At 39.9% G+C, this 22,659-nt stretch overlaps 2 protein-coding genes across 3 annotated transcripts; one reads left to right on the plus strand and one right to left on the minus strand.

Annotated features, from left to right (window-relative positions):
* The first annotated feature begins 242 nt into the window (after positions 1-242).
* On the plus strand, positions 243-6,696 carry LOC111947874 (sarcoplasmic reticulum histidine-rich calcium-binding protein-like). 2 transcript variants are annotated; one of them, XM_023958252.1, is made up of 10 exons: positions 243-547; positions 3,005-3,074; positions 3,546-3,632; positions 3,703-3,801; positions 3,872-3,979; positions 4,050-4,163; positions 4,234-4,347; positions 4,418-4,531; positions 4,602-4,667; positions 6,380-6,696. In XM_023958252.1, the coding sequence occupies exons 1-10, from the start codon at positions 470-472 to the stop codon at positions 6,598-6,600; spliced, it is 1,071 nt and encodes a 356-aa protein (XP_023814020.1). In that variant the 5' UTR covers positions 243-469; the 3' UTR covers positions 6,601-6,696. The 2 variants fall into 2 exon arrangements, with proteins under 2 accessions (XP_023814020.1, XP_023814022.1); XM_023958254.1 differs by having other exon boundaries at positions 3,703-3,789.
* An 11,444-nt stretch (positions 6,697-18,140) lies between these two features.
* Positions 18,141-22,433, minus strand: LOC111947875 (uncharacterized protein K02A2.6-like). Its single transcript, XM_023958255.1, has one exon. It carries the CDS (start codon positions 22,312-22,314, stop codon positions 18,418-18,420), a length of 3,897 nt encoding a protein of 1,298 aa, XP_023814023.1. The 5' UTR covers positions 22,315-22,433; the 3' UTR covers positions 18,141-18,417.
* Positions 22,434-22,659: the final 226 nt, after the last annotated feature.

The raw sequence follows: 22,659 nt of genomic DNA on the forward strand, positions 1-22,659 counted from the left end.
TATATATATCTATATAGATATATATAGATATATATATATATATATATATATATATATATATATATATATATATATATATATATATATATATATATATATATCTATATATATATATAGATATATATAGATATATATCTATATAGATATATATATATATAGATATATATAGATATATATATATATATAGATATATATATATATATAGATACATATATATGTCTATATATATATGAGCTCACACGCCAAAAAAGTGTGAGCACCTCTGATCTATCTATTTAATTTGAAAAGAAAAAACGGCCAACAATATCTGGAAACTCAGTGAGGAGTTTTAGGCTTCATGAAGTAGCAGGGTGTCACCCCTCCTCCACCGCTCAATTAATGGGCCCATCAGAATCAGCCAATCACAGCGCTTTGCCAGAGAGCAGTGAGGGCAAAAGTCCACACCTGCAGGGAGCTGCTTAGTGACAAGATGGAGCGTTTTCAAAAGGGGATCAAGAAGTTGCAGACTCACCATGGAGAGTGTGAAATAAGGCATGAAAAGGCACAGGTAAGAAAACAATTTATTTAATGTTTTTTGTATTTTTAAATAGTTTGTTTTTGTCAATTTATATTTTATTTTTAATTGAAACCCAACAAGCTATGATTGAAAACCAGGGCATGCAGATTATTAAATCTTTTAAACAGCTCATTTATGTTAAAAATTTGACTCTTTAAGCTGAGAATCTTTATTTTGTTTTTTATTCTCCCACTGAGAGTTTTATAACTCACAAAAATGCTCAAACAAGCTCATCCAGTGGGGGAGGAGAAGTAAGTCTGCACGGCAACAGCTAAGAGCCAGGTGCATGGGAGAAGGGGGGGGGGGGTGCTCAATCATCTTTCTTGAGTTTTAGTCATGAATTTAAGTTGTTCTATTTGATTTATTTCAGCAGGAGCTTTTACATGGAGCTTCTAAGTAGCCTAATATGTTTTTTATTGAGCATAAATAATAGGTTTGTAAGTTACATGTTGTTACCATATTAGAGTTATTTTGGTTATCTCTTAATAGTTTAATAAATCTGTTTTTAACCACACCTGACATGACACTAAATTAAGAGGCCTTATGGGTTTTATCAATTTTCCAAAATGCACAGGTCAGATGATTAACGATGATTAAATCTATTATCAAAACTGTTTATATTTAGATTAGGTTTAAAGAACACACTCTTATCGTATGTTGAACCAGCAGTTTCTGTTTAGAAGAAAAGTTCTTAATTGGGAGAAATGCATTATAACAACTGCCAATAAATGGACTGCTGTAGGATATTTTTTGACACAATTTTATTTTCAAAGGAACTTGAATGTGCTCCTGTCAGATTAAAATATATCAAAATTGATAGATATTCTATTGAAAAATATTATATTCTGATAGTTTAATTACTGTGAACATTGAAAATTCATTCATTTTTATATATTTAATAATTTTTTTTAGATTTCTCAGACCCATGGTTTAGCTGTTGTAGATTTGACTCCCATAATTTATGTACAATGAATGTTAATTTATATCTTTATTTCAAATAGGCCTAATTATTTGATGGCGACATGACCTATGATTTGGCGGCCATTTTGTGCCAAAATCTGCCATTTTGAGATTTTTGCGTTTTACACAATATGGAAAAATTAACTTATTTTCAAGCGATTGTTTTTTTTAGGAAATTTGACTCGCAACTCCCTAGCGTAAGTCTACAATCACCTCTGGAGTTTCGTCAACCTTTGACCCCTGGAAAAGGCCGCCATCTTGAATTTTCCATAAAAAACACCTTTACCACCGGATTCAAACATAAACTTGTCGTTGGAATTTTCATCGATCATCTTGAAACCTTTTCAATGGCATGCTGTTGGAATTAGAAGTTGTAGTTTTTGAACGGCGTGCACGTGGTGAGCTAGCAAAGTGGCGCACTGTTATAACTCTTATGTTGCTCAATGGAATACTGTGAAAATTTGAATGCATGCATTCATGCCTGAAACTGAATACATTGAAAAACACTGGGTATGGACATATAAGGAATCTGGGCGTGTCTAGCACAAAACCACTGTTGATAAGGACAACAAAAAGTTTACTTTTACCGATTCGTCTGAAACTAACGTCGATCTGTTCATCATTCCGAGGCGACCAAAACACAAAATGGTTGCTATGGAGATAAAATCAACAGATAAGCAGTCATTTTGAAAAAAGTGGGTTTTTTACCATCTTATGACGTATAGCGATCGCTATGCTAGCACTTGTAGCCACATTAGACTTGTTAGCATAATTAGCATTTTAGGTAATATATTTTTCTGAGAGAGTTGATGATGCTGATCATAATGCTAGCACTTTAGCCAAAATAGCATAGCTAGCATACTTAGCATCATTAGCATTTTGAGCAATGTGTTTTTCTGAGAGAGTTGATGACGCTGATTGCTACGCTAGCACTTTTAGCTACGCTAGCACTTTTAGCTACATTAGCATAGATAGCATAGTTAGAATAATTAGAGTAAGCAGTTTTGACTAGACTTGATCAAATGTGGCAAGTGAGGGCGGTGAGGGCAGCAGTGGTGCGAAGAGTTGGGCGCGGAAGGCGGGTTGCATCTGCGGGCCATACAACGCCGCTTATGGCTTTAATTTTACCTGATGTCACTTTATTTTATATTAGTTTTACTGAATTTGCAGCAGTTTTTTAGCAGATGAAAAATATTTTTGGTGTATGTACATTTTTATGTTATTTGTTTAGTTGTCAACCTAATGAAGCTTTGATATCCTCTGAATTCATATGGCCCACAGGTCCACCTTTATGTACTGCTATTGACTTTGTTTTCATGTGTTAAATATACCAAATATAAACCTCAGGAGGGGAGTAGAGTGGTGAACTGAAAGAAGTTCATCACTTCATGAAGTTCATGGTTTAAGTGTATTTTTTTATTTGCAGCCTATATTAATTCAGGCTGCCAATAACAATTTTATTTAGCCTTTTTTTTCTCTGTCCTGCAGTTGGAGGCTGCTATGGCAGATCTTGATCGAACTGAATGCCATACAACAGCTGAAGAATGCATCTCATCAGGTAAGACTGATGTTTGGATTTTTTTTGTTTGCTTTTTACATTTACTTCCTTCTGTAGATTTGATGCAGATAACCACTGGTCATCATGTAATGATACAGCAGCATTAAAGGGCCTAAAAGTTGGTCTGTGTTAGCCTACGAAGGGGGGGTGCTGGCAGCGAAGATTCTGCCTAGAAGGGGCTGTTCTCACTGGTCTATGTCAGTTCGCTAGAATGCGCTTATTTACGTGGGTTAGGAGGGGCTGATGGTCAGAGTTCAGGTCTTTAGAGGAATACTCGGAAATGTGTGAATGGATCAAAATACCATTTTGGGTTTTTTTTATAGTGAGGAATTAACATTTTAAAACACAAATGCTCTAAAAATAGATTTTGCATGGTTTAGGCCTTTAAAATATAACAAAGATTTGAACTAAAACAAGATTTATATCTCATCAGGTCATAATGTATTAACGTATTAATTACATCTCTCTCAGATGGAAACAGGCAAGCCTCAAGCTCTGGTGAAAAAAAGAAAAAGGATGAACTCAAACATCATGGTGGCGATGATGATGGCGATGATGGTGCATTTAGCTTGTAAAACCTCAGTTATTAACTGTAGTGTAAGACCTGTATTAATTACATCTCTCTTAGATGGAAACAGGCAAGCCTCAAGCTCTGGTGAAAAAAAGAAAAAGGATGCACTCAAACATCATGGTGGCGATGATGATGGCGATGATGATGGCGATGATGGTGCATTAAGCTTGTAAAACCTCAGTTATTAACTGTAGTGTAAGACCTGTATTAATTACATCTCTCTTAGATGGAGACGAGCAGGCCTCAAGCTCTGGTGGAAGAAAGAAAAAAGGAGACACCAAAAGGGACACACCGAAACAGAGTAGAGGCGATGATGATAACGTTGACGATGATGGTGCGTTAAGCTTTGAAAACCTCAGTTATTAACTGTAGCGTAAGACCTGTATTAATTACATCTCTCTTAGATGGAGACGGGCAGGCCTCAAGCTCTGGTGGACGAAAGAAAAAAGGAGACACCAAAAGGAATGCACCGAAACATCGTGGTGGCGATGATGATAACGATGATGATGACGATGATGGTACGTTAAGCTTCGAAAACCTCAGTTATTTACTGTAGTTTAAGACCTGTATTAATGACATCTCTCTCAGATGGAGACGGGCAGGCCTCAAGCTCTGGTGGACGAAAGAAAAAAGGACACACCAAAAGGAATGCACCGAAACATCGTGGTGGCGATGATGATAACGATGGTGATGACGATGATGGTACGTTAAGCTTCGAAAACCTCAGTTATTTACTGTAGTTTAAGACCTGTATTAATTACATCTCTCTTAGATGGAGACGGGCAGGCCTCAAGCTCTGGTGGACGAAAGAAAAAAGGACTCACCAAAAGGAATGCACCGAAACATCGTGGTGGCGATGATGATAACGATGATGATGACGATGATGGTACGTTAAGCTTTGAAAACCTCAGTTATTTACTGTAGTTTAAGACCTGTATTAATTACATCTCTCTCAGATGGAGGCGGGCAGGTCTCAAGTTCTGGTGGACAAAAGAAAAAAAAGTTGATTTCAAAGAAAAGAGGTAAGATTGGAGATCTTACCTCTTAAAAAAAATCTTCGGAGGAGAGACACGGGTGGGCAAAAATCGAGGCAACGATCGGGCAGCTGGCAGGCAAACAGAGGCAGGGTCAGGTTACAAAAGATGAGTTCCAGTATGTCTATATAAACATATTTCTAATTGCTGTGAAAAGGACAAGTTTAAGAGAACATTTCATCTAAAAATGTCCATTTAAAGTTTAAATTAAAGTATTTTCAAATCCTGCAACAGACTGGCGACCTGTCCAGGGCATCCCCTGCCTTCGCCCAAGTGGCGGGGATGGGCTCCGGCAGCCCTGTGACCCCGAAAGGGAATAAAGGGTATAGAAAATGAATGGAAATGAATTCTCAAATTTTAGTGTTTTACATTAAAATGTATGCATAATGCATAAAACAAAAATACATTATATACATTTGAATGTAAACTTCTGTGCATCAGATCACACCCACGTGAAGTAAAGCACTTCTCCTCCGTGGCACAGCGGGACGTGGAACACCCTCGCGGCGAAGAGATGCAGAGCTCTCACTTAACTAATGAAGGAGGAAGAACATACTCCTGGTATTAAGGCACAGAGAGACAGATTGACACTCCTAATGTGCGTTATAAAGTAGAGTACGGTACAGTCTATTTTTGATGAGTAATGATCGGTGACGGACAATCTTCCGCAGTGGGTTGGGGTGGTTTCCTGTATTTGCAGATTCTGTGGATTCTTGGGTGTCTCCAGTCCCTTACTCCCATGAATATGGAGGGAATACTGTACTGATCTTTAATTATTTCCAGTATTCCCCCCATATTCGCTGGGGTTAGGGACCATAGGGACCAGACACACCCGTGAATACGGAGAACCACCCCCCAACCCCACCCCCTGCTGCGGCCGAAGAATGCCCGTCACCGATCCTTCCACATCAAAAAACCTTCTGAAACATGTTTAATGCTTTGTGAAACATTCATTAAAGAACATTGGAATATTGCTGAACATAAATAGTTTTTTATTTTATTCACAGAAATAGACCGTAGTGTAATTTATAACACACATTAGGACTGTCTCTCTGTCATTCTGTGCCTTAAAACCAGGAGCCGTGTTTCCTCTTTCATCAGTTAAGTGCGAGAGGTCCTGCAGATTTAAGCGTTGGCCATGGCGCGTCAGTCTGACAGCAGCGTGTTTCTGAGCGTGGCTTCCTCCAGAAGAGGCCGTGTTCATCCACCATTTATTCATCCAGATGATAATTATTCTCCATGATTTTCTTCCTCAGCTATCAGAATATTTTCTGGCCGCTTCTGAGTCAGCTGATGCCATTTCACCATGCAGGGTCACAAACTTCGGCTATAGTGACTTAGGAACCATTGGAACTAGTTGGTGCTCGCTATTAAGTATTTTTTAGCAGTCAGAGGGGAAGCCGAAGGGCCGGAAGCTTAAGTAAAATAAATGTCTGAGTCTTGCTTTTTACAGAAAAGAAGATGAAATCTGCAGAAGGTTGGGCTAAGACTCAAGCATTGGTTGTGTTTTATTTTTAGTTTTTGAAGAAAATGTTATGAACATATTTGGTCACCTACTGTAGTCATGTATTTACCCAAGCTACTTTGAGAATAACAGAGATTTGAGAAAAATAGAACATTTGACTTTTCAAACTATAAATTTGTTTACAAACTTTGCAAGATTTTTTCTTCAATTCTTTTGCTTTCTTTTTTATTTGTAGAATTGCCAAGAGCAATCATTAAGAAGCCATGGAGCCAAGAAGAGAGAACTGCAGTCACACAAAAGATGGCCGGCTTTATTGGACTTAGAAGGGTACCAGGAAAAACTGACTGCAGCATTTGCATCGAGGAGTCTCCTGAACTAAAAAACAGGTCATGGAAAGATATAAGATACTTCGTCTACAATGAAATCATTAAAGTGAAAAAGAAAAATATGATTTAGGATTATTTATCCTGTTTTGCTCTTTTAATTTAATGTTACTTAATTTAATGCACAATTTCTATTATTTTTAAGTGCAATATATTTATGTTTCTGGATTTATTTTTTGTTAAAAGATTTCTGTTTTTCTAAAAGATTTACATTTTTCTAAAAGATTTGTTTTTTTAAAGGTTTTATATTTTTCCAAAAGATTTAAGTCTTTCTAAAAGATTTCTGTTTTTCTAAAAGATTTATATTTTTCTAAAAGATTTCTGTTTTTCTAAAGGTTTTATATTTTTCCAAAAGATTTAAGTCTTTCTAAAAGATTTCTGTTTTTCTAAAAGATTTATATTTTTCTAAAAGATTTCTGTTTTTCTAAAGGTTTTATATTTTTCCCAAAAGTTTAAGCCTTTCTAAAAGACTTCAGTTTTTTTAAAGATTTCAATTTTTCTAAAAGATTTCTGTTTTTCTGAAGGATTTCTGTTTTTCTAAAAGATTTATATTTTTCCAAAAGATTTAAGTCTTTCTAAAAGATTTCTGTTTTTCTGAAAGATTAATGTTTTTCCAAAAGAATTCTTTTTTTCTAAAAGATTTAAATTTTTCTAAAAGATTTCTGTTTTTCTAAAAGATTTAAATTTTCTAAAAGATTTCTGTTTTTCTAAAAGATTTAAATTTTTCTTAAAGATTTCTGTTTTTCTAAAAGATTTATATTTTTCTAAAAGACTTCTGTTTTTCTAAAAGATTTATATCTTTCTAAAAGATTTTTGTTTTTCTGAAAGATTTATATTTTTCTAAAAGATTTCTGTTTTTCTAAAAGATTTCTGTTTTTCCAAAAGATTTCTGTTTTTCTAAAAGATTTATGCTTTTTTAAAGGATTTATGTTTTTTTACTATGAGCAGATTTGCTGTTAAAAGGTGTTCAATAAAGAAAAAGCCTGAAAATACTGTAATTGAATTTTATTTTTCTTTGAAAGCATGCATAGTCCGTTTTACAATCAATTGTTGCAAAATCAATTACTTAAAACAAATGTAGAATTGATTATAAAGAATTTTTGTACCATAACTCTCTCCTGGAATTAAGTTTTAACATCAATATTTCATCCACAGGAAAACTAAAAACCTGGAGTGTGTTTTCCATGCTGGTCCTCACTTACACAGTTTAAAACTTTTATCAAAAACTTAATGTTACCCAGAATCTAACCTCATATTGTTAAAAAGGACGACCTCTGGTGTCCAAAAGGGCGTTTTACACTCATGTAAGTGAACCAGAAAGGCTGGTCCTCACTTCTCTGGCGATTTCCCTGGACCTCACTATGTAGTATGTGCAAGAATGTGTGTGTGTGTGTGTGTGTGGGTGTGTGTGTGTGTGTGGGTGCGTGTGCGTGTGTGTGTGTGTGTGTTAGGAGGTAAAAACCTGTGTTTGACTCTTCCACAGTCAGTTTGTAGGGGAGAAACACTTTCACAGCCATGCTAAGTTTGCAGCATAGAGTTGCAACTGCGGTGTACACTGAATTGTTTTTTGGGGCAAGACGTGAGTGGGGGCTTCAGAATTTAAAAGGGCAAAAAAATCAAATGTTTTGGGGAGGTTAAAGAACAGTTTTTTGCATGAACGCTTGAAGACTTAAACTTGAAAAAGTGTTAAAGTCCCACTCAGATCATCTTTTGATCCATTTTAAAAGCGTTCCCAGTGGTCTTTCAGTTAAGATTATGCCACTTTAAGCCAAAATCCAAAAACCTAGGACATAGTTTCTGCAGAGCAACAGTAGTTCATGTGAAGTTTGCCTCAGTTGTGGATGGGACCATTGGAACGCAGCAACTCGCCCCCTTTCCCTCCCCATTGCGTAGAGATCGAAGCACAGAGCTTGTAGCCCGCCCAGCGTTTTTTCTACATCACACACATTTTTTTTTGGTCTGCTCCTGATTCACAACAAATTGATCAAAGAAACGCAATTTTCAGCTTAATCTGTTTATGTTCCTCTCAAGAACATGTTCAGTCCAACATTAGGTCCTGTAGAAATAAGGCAGATTTTCTTTAAATATGTAAAGACATGTGCCAATGGAGTAAGAAAAATGGTCTAACCAAGAATTCCTATTTAAGAAAAAACTCCGGTCACTAAGACATGTTTTCAAAAACAAATATGATTCTGCTTTTGGACACGTTTTTTTTTTTTTTTTGATAAGATTGCTTTTCTTGCAGGACAGAGAATACGACAATTTTCTTGAAACAAGGGTCTTTTTACTTTTTAGGATTCAGCATTTGCAGAACTAGAAATACCAAAGAGATTGGAATGGGTCTTTTAAGGGAGGTTAAAAACTGGAAAAACAATAGAAGTTGTCAGGAAAGGGCAAAAAAAATGTTTCTAGTTGAAAAAAAAAAGATTGCAGAAGATTTGTCTGACTAATGCAAGTGACATTTATGTTTAATCAGTCAAACATTTGAGAGCACTCTACAAGTATTTCTGTAACTACCCCCCCACCTGTTGATAAAACTACAAACCTGTTTTGATTTACCAAAAGCTAACTTTGTAGATGTATTACTGCACTGTTTATATGTAAAATAATGGGTGTCTTCAGGACATCTCCTGGTGCTATTTGTTTGATTTTGTCTGTATTTGTTATATTTTACTCTGTCCAATTTTATCTATACATTTTGGCAATTATCTTTACATATTCTAAGTTATACCTTTCCAACTTATTTTTTTTAATCAATTATATCTTTCATTTGTCAGTCAAACTAGATGAACCCAGGTGTTGTGTCATCACATTTTCTTTGACATACATCCTTAGTGATGAATCTCCAAATACATTTTATCTTTTGCTCACCTTCAGACTTGAGGCCCACAGTTCCTGCAAAGACGGTGTTTTTTTCTGTATGTGTATGGAAATATGCTGCGACAGTAATATTGTCTCAGGCAAACACACAAACAAGCAGGAGAGAGCTAATTCTGCAGTCAGAAACTGATCAAACGGAGCGGTTTGTGACAGTGCTGCAAACATTTCTGCCTCATTAGTAGAGTGTTGGTGTGTCTGGTTGTGTGCATGTGGATGCGCATGCACAGGAAGATTTATGCATGACAGCCTCGCTGCCTAAGCATATATTTGTGTTTGTGTTTAGGTGTCTAAATTTTGCAGCATCCATGCACAGAGAATGAGCGTGTGTCCAAACCTGATTAATGAGGAAACTTGACTGTGTACTCTCGGTGCATGTGTGAGAAGGGGGCGCTGCGTTTGCAGGTAGGCGCGCTGCCTACCTGCAAACGCAGTTCTCCCAGAAGGATGAAATGTGAGGGAGTCTGCAGAGATGATGTAAACGCACATCATCAGCATGGCGACAGTCGGCAGGGTTCACACTACGCTACCTGGAAGCTGATGAGCATTCAAAGGCAAAGAAATGATGGACAAAAATGATTTAACAATGTGGACAATAATCTTACCTTTTGCCTAACAATAAAGCTAAATAATAGGCTTCCACGCATAAATCAATCTTGTTCTGGAGCATCCCTCTAAGATATTTCTAGGTATCAGCTGGAGACAGGGATTGGGCTTTTATGCCTGATTTATCCTTCGATTTCATGTATGTGTGTTGGAACGTGTATACGGGACATTATTGAGCTCATACGGGAGGCATTTTTGGGCAGCTTATGGCGCCACCTCCACCGCTGTTTGGTTCAAGTGACGGGAAAAGACGAGACAGAACGATGTTATCTGATCTTTTAACCTTTCACACACCTTTCATCTTCTCATTTTCCAAAAATAAATACACTTTAGATTGTTTACCTGGCAAGTTGTCCTGTGACAAGTGTAATTTTGATTGAATTTTTATTTGCATCATGTTAAAAGAAAATATACATGTACTCACTAATAAACTACATAAGGTAGTTTTATTAAGTTCCCACAAAAAAAAAACAAAAAATAGAAACTTGCATAAGTTTCAAAAAAGGAGCAGGAAAAAAGATTTTTTTGCCTTTTATTTTGATGTTGGAAAAACAAGAAGGAAAGAAAAAACTGTAATTAAACAAATAAAATGACATAAGAAACACATTCTGCCCCATCAAGGTTTTTGTTTTATTAGGACATTGATGGTCGTTGTAACTCTCATTGTGAAAACACAGCATATCATCATCTGCCATCAGATCACCATTATTTTCTGTGTGCAGCAGGAGCAAGCCCTGCAGCTTTATCTGCCTCGCTCTTACTCCCCGCACGGGTTTTCATAGTGCTCCCACAGCTTTTTTTCCCCATTGTTCCCATCACTATTGTCACTTCTCATGGCTCAGATTAAATGCCACTGCAGGCTGCTGGAGGCGATCTCCACCACTGCTTCTCTAGTTCTCCCAGGATGCCACTGGCAGCATTATCGCTGATCACCTGAGCTGCCTTTACTCAATTTTAGGTCTTTATTGGCCAGTGTGTTTCAGAAATGTTCAACAAATAACTTTATTCCTTTAGTTGATGGGTCAGCAAATTATCAGGAAAGAAAAATATAGTAAATACATTAAAATGTTGCTTATTTTTGCAATTCGCCAACCAACTTTAGTCATTTGTGTAAACTCCCAGAGAGCTGAAGGGTCAAAAAGAGCAGAGAAATGCAGGAAGTAAATGAGCTAGAGTGACAAGGATACTAAAGGAAAGCTTGAGGAGTTAAGGAATTCGTGGAGAACTGGAGCAATAGACACAAGAAAGATGGAAAAGACCAATAAAAGTTTACAAGAGACCACAAATAAATAAATAAAAAAAAGCAAAAGTGGAGATCTACAGTAAAACATGTAAAACTAGAAGGCAGACAATGTGTGGAGGAAAAGACCGGCAGAAGTAAGGCGAAGAGAAAAGGAGAAGATAAAAGGGGTGTTTGGTCAATCAATCCTCGCCTCCTTAAAGGAGCAGCCCATTTTTCAAGCCCTTGTTAAGCAACCTGTGGCACTCCACAGCAGAAAGCAATGCACCCCCGTACAAAATGACCCTTCCACCAGCCATCCAGCGCCTCAAGAAAACACTGGGTGAGTGTGTATGTGGAAGGGGGGAACAGAAAAAGCACAAAAGTGATTTCCCCCCTCTGTTTATTGATATTCTGCTTCTCTAAATACAGACCAATCCATCTCTGCTGTCACACGCCTACAGGCACTTAAAGACACGCTTGCAGGCACGCCTCACAAACACACACATCCCTCTGATGGTTTGCAAGGGTGGTAGAGAGAGGAGGCGAAGAGGCAAAGAGTTAAAGAGGAAGGCTGCAATCATGGCAAAGTCAAATGCTATACTCAAAACAATACTGTATACAAGAAGGGACATCACCCCAGGACTCACCTGTTTATGTGTTGTAACCCGGACGTTACTCATAGCACACCATGTGTTCTGTGCTAATAACATGATGGAGGGTTGGTTGCTCACTGTCTGCCCAGAAACTTATTTCAGGCCTTGATCATTTTGACCTGCATGGGTGATGTAGGGTTATCTGGGCTCTTAGATGGCCATAGAGAGGAGTGGCCACATCTTAAGGTTAGTCCTGCAGTTAATTTGATGCTCGTACAGCCACCTCATAGGATGTCATGACAATGAAACCTACCATTGTAGCATGTGTTCGTAAGCCGCCAGCACCTATGATGTACGGGTGATTCTGTTGTATGGTGTCCTTACACCACACTCTAATTAGTATGTACAGGTACTGGCTTCTTAGTGTCTGCGCGTGGATGCTGCATGCACGGGGTGTGCAGGTGATGTGGAAGTGCCTGTAGAAAACTCACACAAACTATACTCTGTCTAACTGTCTAATTTCCTCATTTCTAACAGTCAGGTTGTATGTAAGGAGCACACATTTAATACATGAGCAGCACTCGTCTGCCCCTTAGCACATTCCGCAGGATTTATGTGGGTCGAAAAACTGAACAACGCATACGATACGCCTGCGTCTCACCTACTTCCGCCTTACTTACCCTTGCGTTTTAAGTGTATAAAATTTGTAAAAATTTCAAAAACTGTACTGCTGGGTATCACGTGTCTGAAGGTATAATCATTATGAGGTTAAAATAACACTTTTTTGAGATTCCTGCATGCCAAATTTTATGGCACCACTGCCTTGTGATACTTAGACCATGAGGACTGATTCTCACCCAATTGGTACTCATGATGAATAATAAAACTGCATTAAGGCCTCTGTTATAGGGCAGCGACCTGTTATGGAAAAGCACTTCTGAAAGAAATGCTTGGGACAAAAGATGCAGCAGGGAGTGAAGAGAGTAAAGTGCATGAATAGATAAAGGGCTGAGCTAAAGGAAGTGATGAGTGAAGTAGAGGACGCACAAAAGTGAAGAGTCGCAGATGAAAGGGGAGATGAATAAAAATGAGAAAAGACTAAACACCAAACCATTTTTGAGAGTCGACAGCCATGCAGCCATGTATGAGTTTCCATCATCTCACAAACAGCCTGAGAGCGAGAGAAAAAAAGCTTGAAAGTCCTCTGAAAAGACCTGGCTTCTTTGTTTACAGCCTGCCTTTTAGTTGACTTCATCATATTAACATTCATTTGGCGAAGCCAAGCTCCAAAGCAAGAGATGAAAAGATTGTTAACTTTACCAACTGCCAGAAGTGATGGATGGAAAGCGTTCAATATTCCAAACAGACCCCATCACTTTGTAAAAGAAGATGGTGAAACAGGGAGGTTAAAAGACAGACTGGAGCCCCGTGAGTCTGAAAGGCACTGCAAGTTTTTGCCTGTTCTGCATCTCAAAACTTTGATCGGGTTTTGTTTCTTCAATCTATACATAAAGCATAGTGTGTTAGAAATGTTATTTTTTTAACCAGATTCCTTTACTTGGCACTGGGTTTATCTTGGTGACAAACACTTCATGGGTTAAGGATGTCTGATAGTTTAAAAATCAAGGTTTCTGTCTGCTTTCTCTCTGATTCCATCTTTGTAGAACAGTTGACTTGTGCATTCCTAGTTACATGGCCGATGACCTTTGTGTTTAATTACAACCAAAATGTGTGCGCGTACTACTCAATTTTGTAACACATACTGGGTCGGGTCGGGTTCAACTCACAAGCCCGTCATTGGATTCTTTGAGTAACTGTTGTCCTCCTATCAGCTGAAATCAGTCTGGCCATTCTCCTCTGACCTCTGGCATCAACAAGGCGTTTTCTGTCCACACAACTGCCGCTCGCTGGATAATTTCTCTTTTTTAGACCAATCTCTGTGAACTCTAGAGATGGTTGTGGGTGAAAATCCCAAAAGATCAGCAGTTTCTGAAATACTAAGACCAGCCCATGTGGCACCAACAATCATGCCACGTTCAAAGTCAGGTAAATAACCTTTCTTCCCCATTCTGATGCTCGTATAACAGCAGATCATCTTGACCATGTCTACATGCCTAAATGCACAGAGTTGCTGCCATGTGATTGGCTGATTAGAAATTGGCCATAAGAAGCAGTTGGACAGGTGCACCTTAGAAAACGGCCAGTGAGTGTAGATATACTTCTACATGTATAGTTAGACATGAGATTTTCTGAAGAATTACAAAGGAAACTGAATGTGAATAATTTTAAAGAATCAATATTGTTAACTTACAAAGCTCAATTTATCAGCTTTCATGTTTTCCTCTTTAAAAAGTTTTATTTTCTCTGTTTACAGCTTTTTCTCAACTCATCCTCCAGGCAAAACCATTTTCATAGCTTTCCTACTGGAGCTATTCTGTGAAGGATCAGAAATGTAATTTGCTGTAGTCAACAAGTGTGAAAAACTGTGATCATGTGACCCATTAATTTCACAGGGCTATCTTAATGTCAGAAGTTTTGGCTTTATGGTCACCGTCATAGCAACATCAAACCCTAGTTTTTCCATGAATTGGTGAACAGGCCTAATGAGGAGATAAAGATTCAATAACATTGCAGTCAAATAGTGTTAGGATGAGTGAGGCTGGACCCAGAAGCAGGACAGAGACTGAAAGAGGGTTTTATTAAGTCCTCAGTGGTGTTGGTGGGTTCTGGCGTGACGGTTCTTGGCTTGGGTGGAATGAACTGCAAAGGTTGACCAAGGGTGAAGGTTGAGCCGATGGAACTTCCTGAAGAGGCAGAGATAATGGCAGTTAGATTTCTGAGAGCACTAGGTACTTAGCACAAAAGCACGAGACGTAGACTTGGCTTAAGGAGTCAGTACTCAACCACGTGAAGCAGACGGACTGACGTTGGCTGTAGGGTGGTGGTTCCTTATAAAGGCCGCAGGCTGATGAGATGATGGGTGGCAGGCGTGGAGATGAGCCCAGGATCCTAACAAATAGCTACGTCTCAATGTTGGTACCATTTTGAGATCTTTAAAGTACTCGTTTTCACTGTAAAACTTGTCCATTTGACTTCACTGAAATGTTGGCCTACCTAATTAAAAAAATGCACATAGTGATCACTACTGTAAGAAACCAAAAAAAATCGCGTCTCATTTCTGCTTCAAATGGGTTGCCATCCTCTTTGTTACAATACAGAAGTCATGCTTAGAGATGGACTGGTAGTTCTGTGTTGGAGGTTGACATGAAGTTCAAAAAGTCCTGGCAAAAAAAAAAGATGTTTATTTTTTTTGCCACCTGAAGAGAAACCAACAACCTTTTCTTGTCTCGCAGAATTATGTAAAAGTCTTCAAAATTGTCTTTTTACTTGCTGTGCAGCAGTAAAGGCTGGTGTTCTTTATTTCTCTTCTCCTTGAAGGTCAACCCTCGGATAAACGAGACACTTCATTGCCCTTGCCTTTCCACTTCACCTTAAGAAAACCAGACCGCCTCCTACCCTATACATGCATGAAAAAAGGTACGGCTGATGGAAAGGATAGTGCTAAGTTGAAGTTGCAGATTTTTTGTATTTTGCTTTTAAAATGTTTTTTCTTTGAAATGAAATGTTTGAAAATGACAGTAATTTGAACTTTTTTTCCTGAGTCAATGGCATGAAAGATCTATGCAGCAGTTGGTAATTTCTTCTTCCAGTTTGTGGCTATATTCTATCCACATGCAATCAATGGCTTACATCTTTTCTCGAGCATCGTTCCAGCCTCAGAAGAAGGTGAGAGCCTGCTGGAGCACATATTCCTCTTTGCCTCCGTGTTCAGACACCTGTCTACATTTTTTCTCTTCCCCCTGTGTTTATCTTTCTGGGTTTTTTCCCTCTTCATGCTTCTTTACACCCTTCAGTTTTTCAATGTCACTTTGTGATATTGTTCCAACTCCTGCCTTTCTATTTTTTCCCTGTTGTTTCTAATTCAATTAACAAGATGTCATCTCTGCAATTAAGCTTTCCAATTATGGCGCCGCGTTTGGTCTGAATGAGAGTTGGTCCCCTTTTGAATAAGGTTTCTCTTTGTGTTAAATATTGAATTATATTGAACTTGCAGCTTACATGATAAGACTTGCTCATAATCATCCAAAAAACGGACAGAAATGACAAAATGTTATGCCAGCATATTATGAGTTATGGAGTTTCAGCTGAAAACTTTGGTTTTTGCTGCTCTCTGTTCTTATGAAAGGTTTAAGAGCGTCTTTGAGACTAATGACTCAGGTTGGGAGAGTTTGATGCATTTAATCATTTTCTGATGCTGCTATTGTTGAACTGTTTACTTTTAAAGAGAATAAGTACATGTGTATCACAGACCAGCAATCTTAGATTTTTAGTTTAATTGATCTTATTTGAAGTATGGACTTAAAGGCACTTTATGTTTTTCAAATGTTTACTTTTGTCGTTTAAGAATATTTAGAAGTACATGATATTTATCTGTCCTGTTCAGGTTGTTAGAGTTTGATTTCATTTTTAATATTTTTTGACATACTTAATAATCTTAACTGTACTGTATAGTTAAGGTTCCTCCAAACAAACACCAGTGTTGTCTCCCGTCTCAGAGAGGTACCACGCCTCCACTCACTTCACCATCTCAGTGTGAGAGCGTCTTCTGGGCCACAAAGTAGTGGAGCTCATAGGAAGCACATCCAGCCTTTATCAGATCAGGTATAACAACATGTCACAAACTGTTTGATCACCGTGGCTCCTGTAGAAGAGCCGCCGGTCGCTTCCAAGGACCACAGAGTATGAGGAGGAGGATGGCAGTGGAACCCTGGGCCACATGCTTCTGGAAAACATTTCATCTCTTCTGGATTAAGATTTTGTTCATCTTGAAGCCTACTGTCATACTCATACTGCATGAATATTACAGTACAGCCAACAGTAAAATCTACTTTTTACAAACTTCTTCCAGAGCAAAACAACCATTTAATGTTTAAGAAATGACCCTAAAAGAGTCAGATCACTCAAAAACAAGTCACTTTTAATTAATGATTTTACGTCTGCTAATGCAGTGATACTACGTTTTTAATAGAAACTTGGATCAATAAATTATTTAATTTAATTAAACGTATTAGATTATCTCCTGCAAGCTGTGATTTTGTTAGTATTTTATTGAAAAGACAGAAGAAGAGGCCGGGGAACAAAAGTTTTAAAATCTCTTGTCAATCCAGACAAATACCTTTTTTCAGTTGTTTCAACATCTTCATATAGTTGTAAGCTCTGCATTAAATGCCATTTACAGACCTTTAACCTTATCAGTAGATGTTCATTTTGTCCTAAAATGACATATTTGTATTCTGGTTCTGGCTGACTGCCCATCGCTGGTTATTTTAACAGACATGAAGATAACCCTGAAGACAAAAATGCAAAGAAACTCATCACACATCCTAAAACCTTTGGACTCGATCGATATGTGACAGAACCCACCCACTGTCAATGACATACCCTTGGATCTTGTCATTACAAAAGCACTTAACATGACAGTTTTTGTTTAGGACTGCGGATTCTCACCTTGTCTTTTTTCATCTCTCAATTTGTGTAGGACCTGCTGCATAACTATACAGAAAGGGTAGATTTAATTAACAGCAGTGGCTGTTTTTAGACTAATTCATTTTTGTATTTGTTTTGAATGCCATCAAGGCCCGTACACACCGGGACGAATATTCGCCAGGAGTTATTCGCCTGCGTTTTTCGCCACGTTTTTTGTGTTCACACCCAGGCGATTTTTGCTGACGATGAGCCGAGCGAACATGCAATTTCATTCCCTGACATTAGATGGCGCTTAATGTAAAACGGAAATACTCCTGTACACAAGGTGGCGCTGCGCAACTTTACGCTTCTTAAAGTCGCTTTTCACTCAGAAGAAGAGAGCAAGTATTTACGCGCTTGTCAGAATCATACAAAGAAAACATAAAATATTTCAAGCAACAGTTGCTCCTACTGGTGCTTGAAATGGTGGTTCGGGGATATTTTAGAATGTCCGTCATTATTTCTTCGCGGCAATGTAGACGCTACTTGGGGTCTTTCTTCTTCGCTGGTATATGTCCTCACAAAAGCAGTTTTGTGTTTGAGCGCCCCCAAGTTGTGTTTTACTGTAACTTCAGAAGCTCCAGATGTAATGTATCTTAATTCCTGCTGGTAAGTGTTCAAGTGGCTGAGTATATATATTTTTATATCACCAACACACGAGACACGCTGGTAGCTTCACATAGGTTCCGCTTTTATTCTCTTCCCTCCAGGTACAAATCCACCCATACAAAGGTTCCTACCCCTTTGTCTCACCTGATACTACATCCCCCTTTCTTAAATGAAGAACGTCAGGGTAACATAACAAAAAGATTTCTCATCAGTAACACTGCACTGCTCCTCTGTAAAGTGTTCATACACATAACCAACATGAAGTGCACATCCTAGTGAAACCATTAACAACTCCATGCATTTCAACATAAAACCACAAACTTCTATCTATGAGGAATGAGATAGACTACTCAGATCCTCAATCTGAGTGTGGGGATTATTCTGCCCCAGAACTCACTCAGTTCCTATTGTTTGAACAAACATAGTCCTTTAGGTACGCTGGCGGCGCCCTGGCTCTTACTGGAAACCGTCTCTCAGACACTGAAGTCTCCTGTTCCAACTCGTTTTCTTCAGGGGCCACACTTCCTCTCGTATCTTGCGGGGGAGAAAGAGCAGGTGTTTCTGGAGCCACAGGAGTTGGTGAAAGGTGGTATCTGTTCCTCCGCAGGACCCCCTTTGGTGTATCTATGACGTACGACCTTGGAGTATTTGCAGCCGAAACAACCGTGCCCCTCTCCTGCAGACCTTTAACCCACACATGATCTCCAGGCTGTAACTGAGACAAATCATGTGCTCTGTGTCTGCTGTTATAATCTTGCTGAAGCTTTTGTCTGTACTTCTGCTCAATCTTCCTCAGCCGCTTCATATCCGCACCTTCTGGATTAAGCTGAGAAGAAATCATAGGAACAGTCGTCCTTATCCTTCTGCCCATCAGAAGTTCTGCAGGGCTGTATCCATTTGCTAGAGGCGCAGAACGATAAGCCATGAGAGCAAGATATGGATCCCCAGACTTCTTGAGAAGATTCTTTACCGTCCTCACAGCTCGTTCCGCCTCACCGTTGCTCTGTGGGAAATGCGGGCTTGAAGTCACGTGTTTGAAGTTCCAGCAGCGCACAAAATTACGGAAGTGCTCAGAACTAAATTGTGGTCCATTATCCGTGCGCACCTCATCCGGAATGCCGTGTCGTGCAAACACAGATTTAAAGTGTTCAATAACACCTTCAGATGTTGTAGATGTCAGCTTGGCCACCTCAAAATACCTGGAATGATAGTCCACCACAATCAAGTAATGCTGTGAACCAAACTGAAACAGGTCTGCTCCTACTGTGGACCATGGTCTTGTAGGAAACTCAGTAGGAATTAAAGTTTCCCTCAGGTTTGTTCTCTCACGAGCACAGACATCACATTTTTCTATCATTTCTGTTAACTCTTTACTGAGACCTGGCCACCAAACTGACTGCTTGGCTCTTGCTCTGCATTTGGTTATCCCCAGATGTCCTTCATGCAGCTTTGAAAGAATGTCCTTCTTCAGTGATGCAGGAATCACTATTCTGCTACCGTAAAGTAGCAAACCGCTGTGAACTGAGAGATCTCCTGAGTACTGCAAGTAAGGCTGCAGGGATCTGTCAGCTGAGAACTTATCTGGCCATCCTTCCACGCAGCACTTTTTGAGTTGCTGAACCATGACGTCATTCTCCTGATGAGTCTTAATTTGCTGAAGCCTGCTCTCAGTAGCTGGTAGGCTGCTTATGACCGCGTCCACATACAGGTTGATATCTTCCTCCGATAAGTCAGAATCATTCCCTCCAACAGGAGCTCTTGACAGAACGTCTGCCGTCGCGATGTTTTTGCCTGCGACATGAGAGATGGTAAAAGAAAACCTCATCAGTCTCATACGTAAGCGTTGTATGCGGGGTGGCAGCTCATCCAATCTCTTTGATCCCAGCAGTGGGACTAACGGTTTGTGATCCGTTTCCATGTGAAAACATTTCCCGATGAGAAACTCTTGAAACCTCTCACATGCCCACGTCAAGGCCAACGCCTCCTTCTCAATTTGGGCGTAGCGCTGCTCTGTTTCGCTCAAAGCTCTGGACGCATACGCGACCGGTTTCCATCCTCCATTTTCTTGTTTTTGGAGGAGAACCGCGCCCATCCCATAGGAAGAAGAATCTGCAGACACCAGCGTTTCAGCATTTGGGTTATACAGAGCGAGTCCCGGGGGTGTCGTCAGATCAGCTCTGATACTCTCAAAGGCTTTCTGCTGCTGTGAACCCCAGTTCCACATGTTAGACTTCCTCAGCAGGTCTCTCAGAGGGCGTGTCTTTTCTGCTAGGTGAGGCAAAAACTTTCCAAGGTGATTTGCCATTCCAAGAAAACGTCTCACCTCGCTCACATTGGTAGGCTCCTGCATGCCTGTGATGGCTTTAACCTTTTCAGGGTCTGGGCTGACGCCTGATCCTTCAATAATCTGACCCAAGAATTTAATCCTGCTTTTTGAAAACTCACATTTGTCATTTAACGTGACACCTGCCTCTTGGAGACGAGATAATGCTCTTCTCAGTCTCTCATCATGTTCTTCTTGTGTGGTTCCCCAGATGAGAACGTCATCCATCTGACACAAAACTCCTTCGAGACCCTCCAGGATACGTGACATTCGTTTCTGGAAGTGCTCGGGTGCAGACGAGATCCCAAAACACAGACGATTGTAGCAGTATCGTCCAAAAGGAGTTATAAAGGTAGTCAACAGAGAAGAGTCTTTAGATAGTGGAATCTGCCAGAATCCAGCATTAGCATCCAACTTTGAAAATACTTTGGCTCCAGCCAGCTGCCCTAATGTGTTTTCAACAGACGGAAGAGGATGTTTTTCTCTTAACACAGATTTATTCAGTTCAGTTAGGTCAGTGCAGATCCTCACCCTGCCTGTGCGTTTTGGCACCACCACCATGGGTGCACACCACTCAGTTGGCTGGTCCACTTTTGAGATGACCCCCTGCTGCTCCATTCGGGTCAGCTCCTCCTTAACCTTTGGCATAAGGGGAAGAGATATGCGTCTTGGTGTGGACAGAGAGAAAGGCTGAGCGTTCGGTTTCAGCACAATGTTGTACTCTCCCTCCATTTTTCCGAGTCCACTGAAAAGCCTAGGGAACTCCCTTTTAACAGTCGCTGTGGAGTCCAGAATGATGTTCTCTACTCTGGCAACCAGCTGTAGAGCAATAGCTGCTGTCCCACTCAGGAGCGGCATACTCAAACCTTTCACAACATAGATGTCCTCCTTCGTGTTTTTGTTATTTTTGTGAAGGTTAGCTGTGAACATACCTTGGACTTGTAACCGTGAACCTCCTGGTCCTCGTAAGACTTTTGTTGGCTTCTCCAGCTTGCCAAACTGTCCTTCTTTGTACAACGTCTCTGAAACTGCAGTCACATCAGCTCCAGTGTCAATTTTAAACACTGTGCTATGGCTGTTCACCTCTACTTCTGTGATCCAAGGACTTATTGTGTTTTTATCAGACATTGAACCTAAAAAAGCAAATCCATCATTTGAGTCCTCTGTCACCATAGCAATTTTCATGTCTTTTCTCTGTTTGGTTCTGCAGACTCTTGCATAATGTCCCTTTTTCCTGCACTGATTGCACACTGCTTCACGTGCTGGGCATTGCTGCATGCTATGTCCTCTTGAATCTCCACATCTTGTGCACTGAATTACTGTGTCCTGTGTGTGTGTCTTTACTTTTTGGCGGTGTGGCGGTGCTCTTGTCTTCGCTCGCGCGCCGCCGTGTTGACGCGCGTGCACGCCATCCACTTGCACATCCGCTCTGAAGTTACTGTGAAGCATCTCTTGCTGCCTTTTAACCTGCTCACTCTGTCGTGCTCTATTAACTGCTTTTTCTAAAGTCAGCTCTGGATCCATCTGTAGTTGTTCCGATAACCGTTTGTCTTTCAAACCCACAACAAATCTGTCTCTCACCATCTCGCTGTGAAGAGCGCCGTAGCCGCAGTGCTCCGCCAGGCATTGCAGCGCAGTGTGGAAGCTGTCGACCGTCTCTTCCATCTCCTGCTGTCGTTGGTTGAACTTTGCTCTTTCAAAAATTATATTTCTGCGAGCCACGAAATGAGCGTCCAGCCTTGTCTTGACTGTGTGGAAGTCGACTGCCTCCTCCGGACTCAGGTGCAGCGAGACCAGAATATCCTCGGCTTCCTCCCCCATGGAATAAATCAGCGCATTCACTTGGTTCTCCTCGGCTTGAGTCTCCAAACCAGACGCAATCCGGAACCTTTCAAAACGCTTTATCCACTTAGGCCAGTCATCTGCCTTGAAGGAAAACTTCTGAGGTGGGGGTACCTGGAATCGACTCATGGCGGCCGTCCCGGACTTCGATGGCGACTACGAGCGGCAAAATCCACACTATTATTTTTATCCTGAGTTCTTCAGTTCAAACCCCTCCTGGGTTCACTTCTGACACCATGTTCAAGTGGCTGAGTATATATATTTTTATATCACCAACACACGAGACACGCTGGTAGCTTCACATAGGTTCCGCTTTTATTCTCTTCCCTCCAGGTACAAATCCACCCATACAAAGGTTCCTACCCCTTTGTCTCACCTGATACTACAGTAAGGTTTATAAGAAACATTCACGAGACGAGGGAGCCGTTCAGATGACGTACTTTAATATACTGCTTTGCGACAGTCGTAAATAAG

Source organism: Oryzias latipes, chromosome 9 (assembly GCF_002234675.1).
Source record: "Oryzias latipes chromosome 9, ASM223467v1".
NCBI classification, from domain to species: domain Eukaryota; kingdom Metazoa; phylum Chordata; class Actinopteri; order Beloniformes; family Adrianichthyidae; genus Oryzias; species Oryzias latipes.

What these genes read in the sequence shown, in the direction of transcription:
- LOC111947875 (XM_023958255.1), bottom strand. Translation starts at nt 22,314, where the DNA reads ATGAGTCGATTCCAGGTACCCCCACCTCAGAAGTTTTCCTTCAAGGCA.
- LOC111947874 (XM_023958252.1), top strand. Translation starts at nt 470, where the DNA reads ATGGAGCGTTTTCAAAAGGGGATCAAGAAGTTGCAGACTCACCATGGA. An exon ending in TAAGGCATGAAAAGGCACAG is followed by an intron (nt 548 to 3,004) that starts GTAAGAAAACAA and finishes TCTGTCCTGCAG; the next exon opens with TTGGAGGCTGCTATGGCAGA. An exon ending in CGATGATGATGGCGATGATG is followed by an intron (nt 3,802 to 3,871) that starts GTGCATTAAGCT and finishes CATCTCTCTTAG; the next exon opens with ATGGAGACGAGCAGGCCTCA.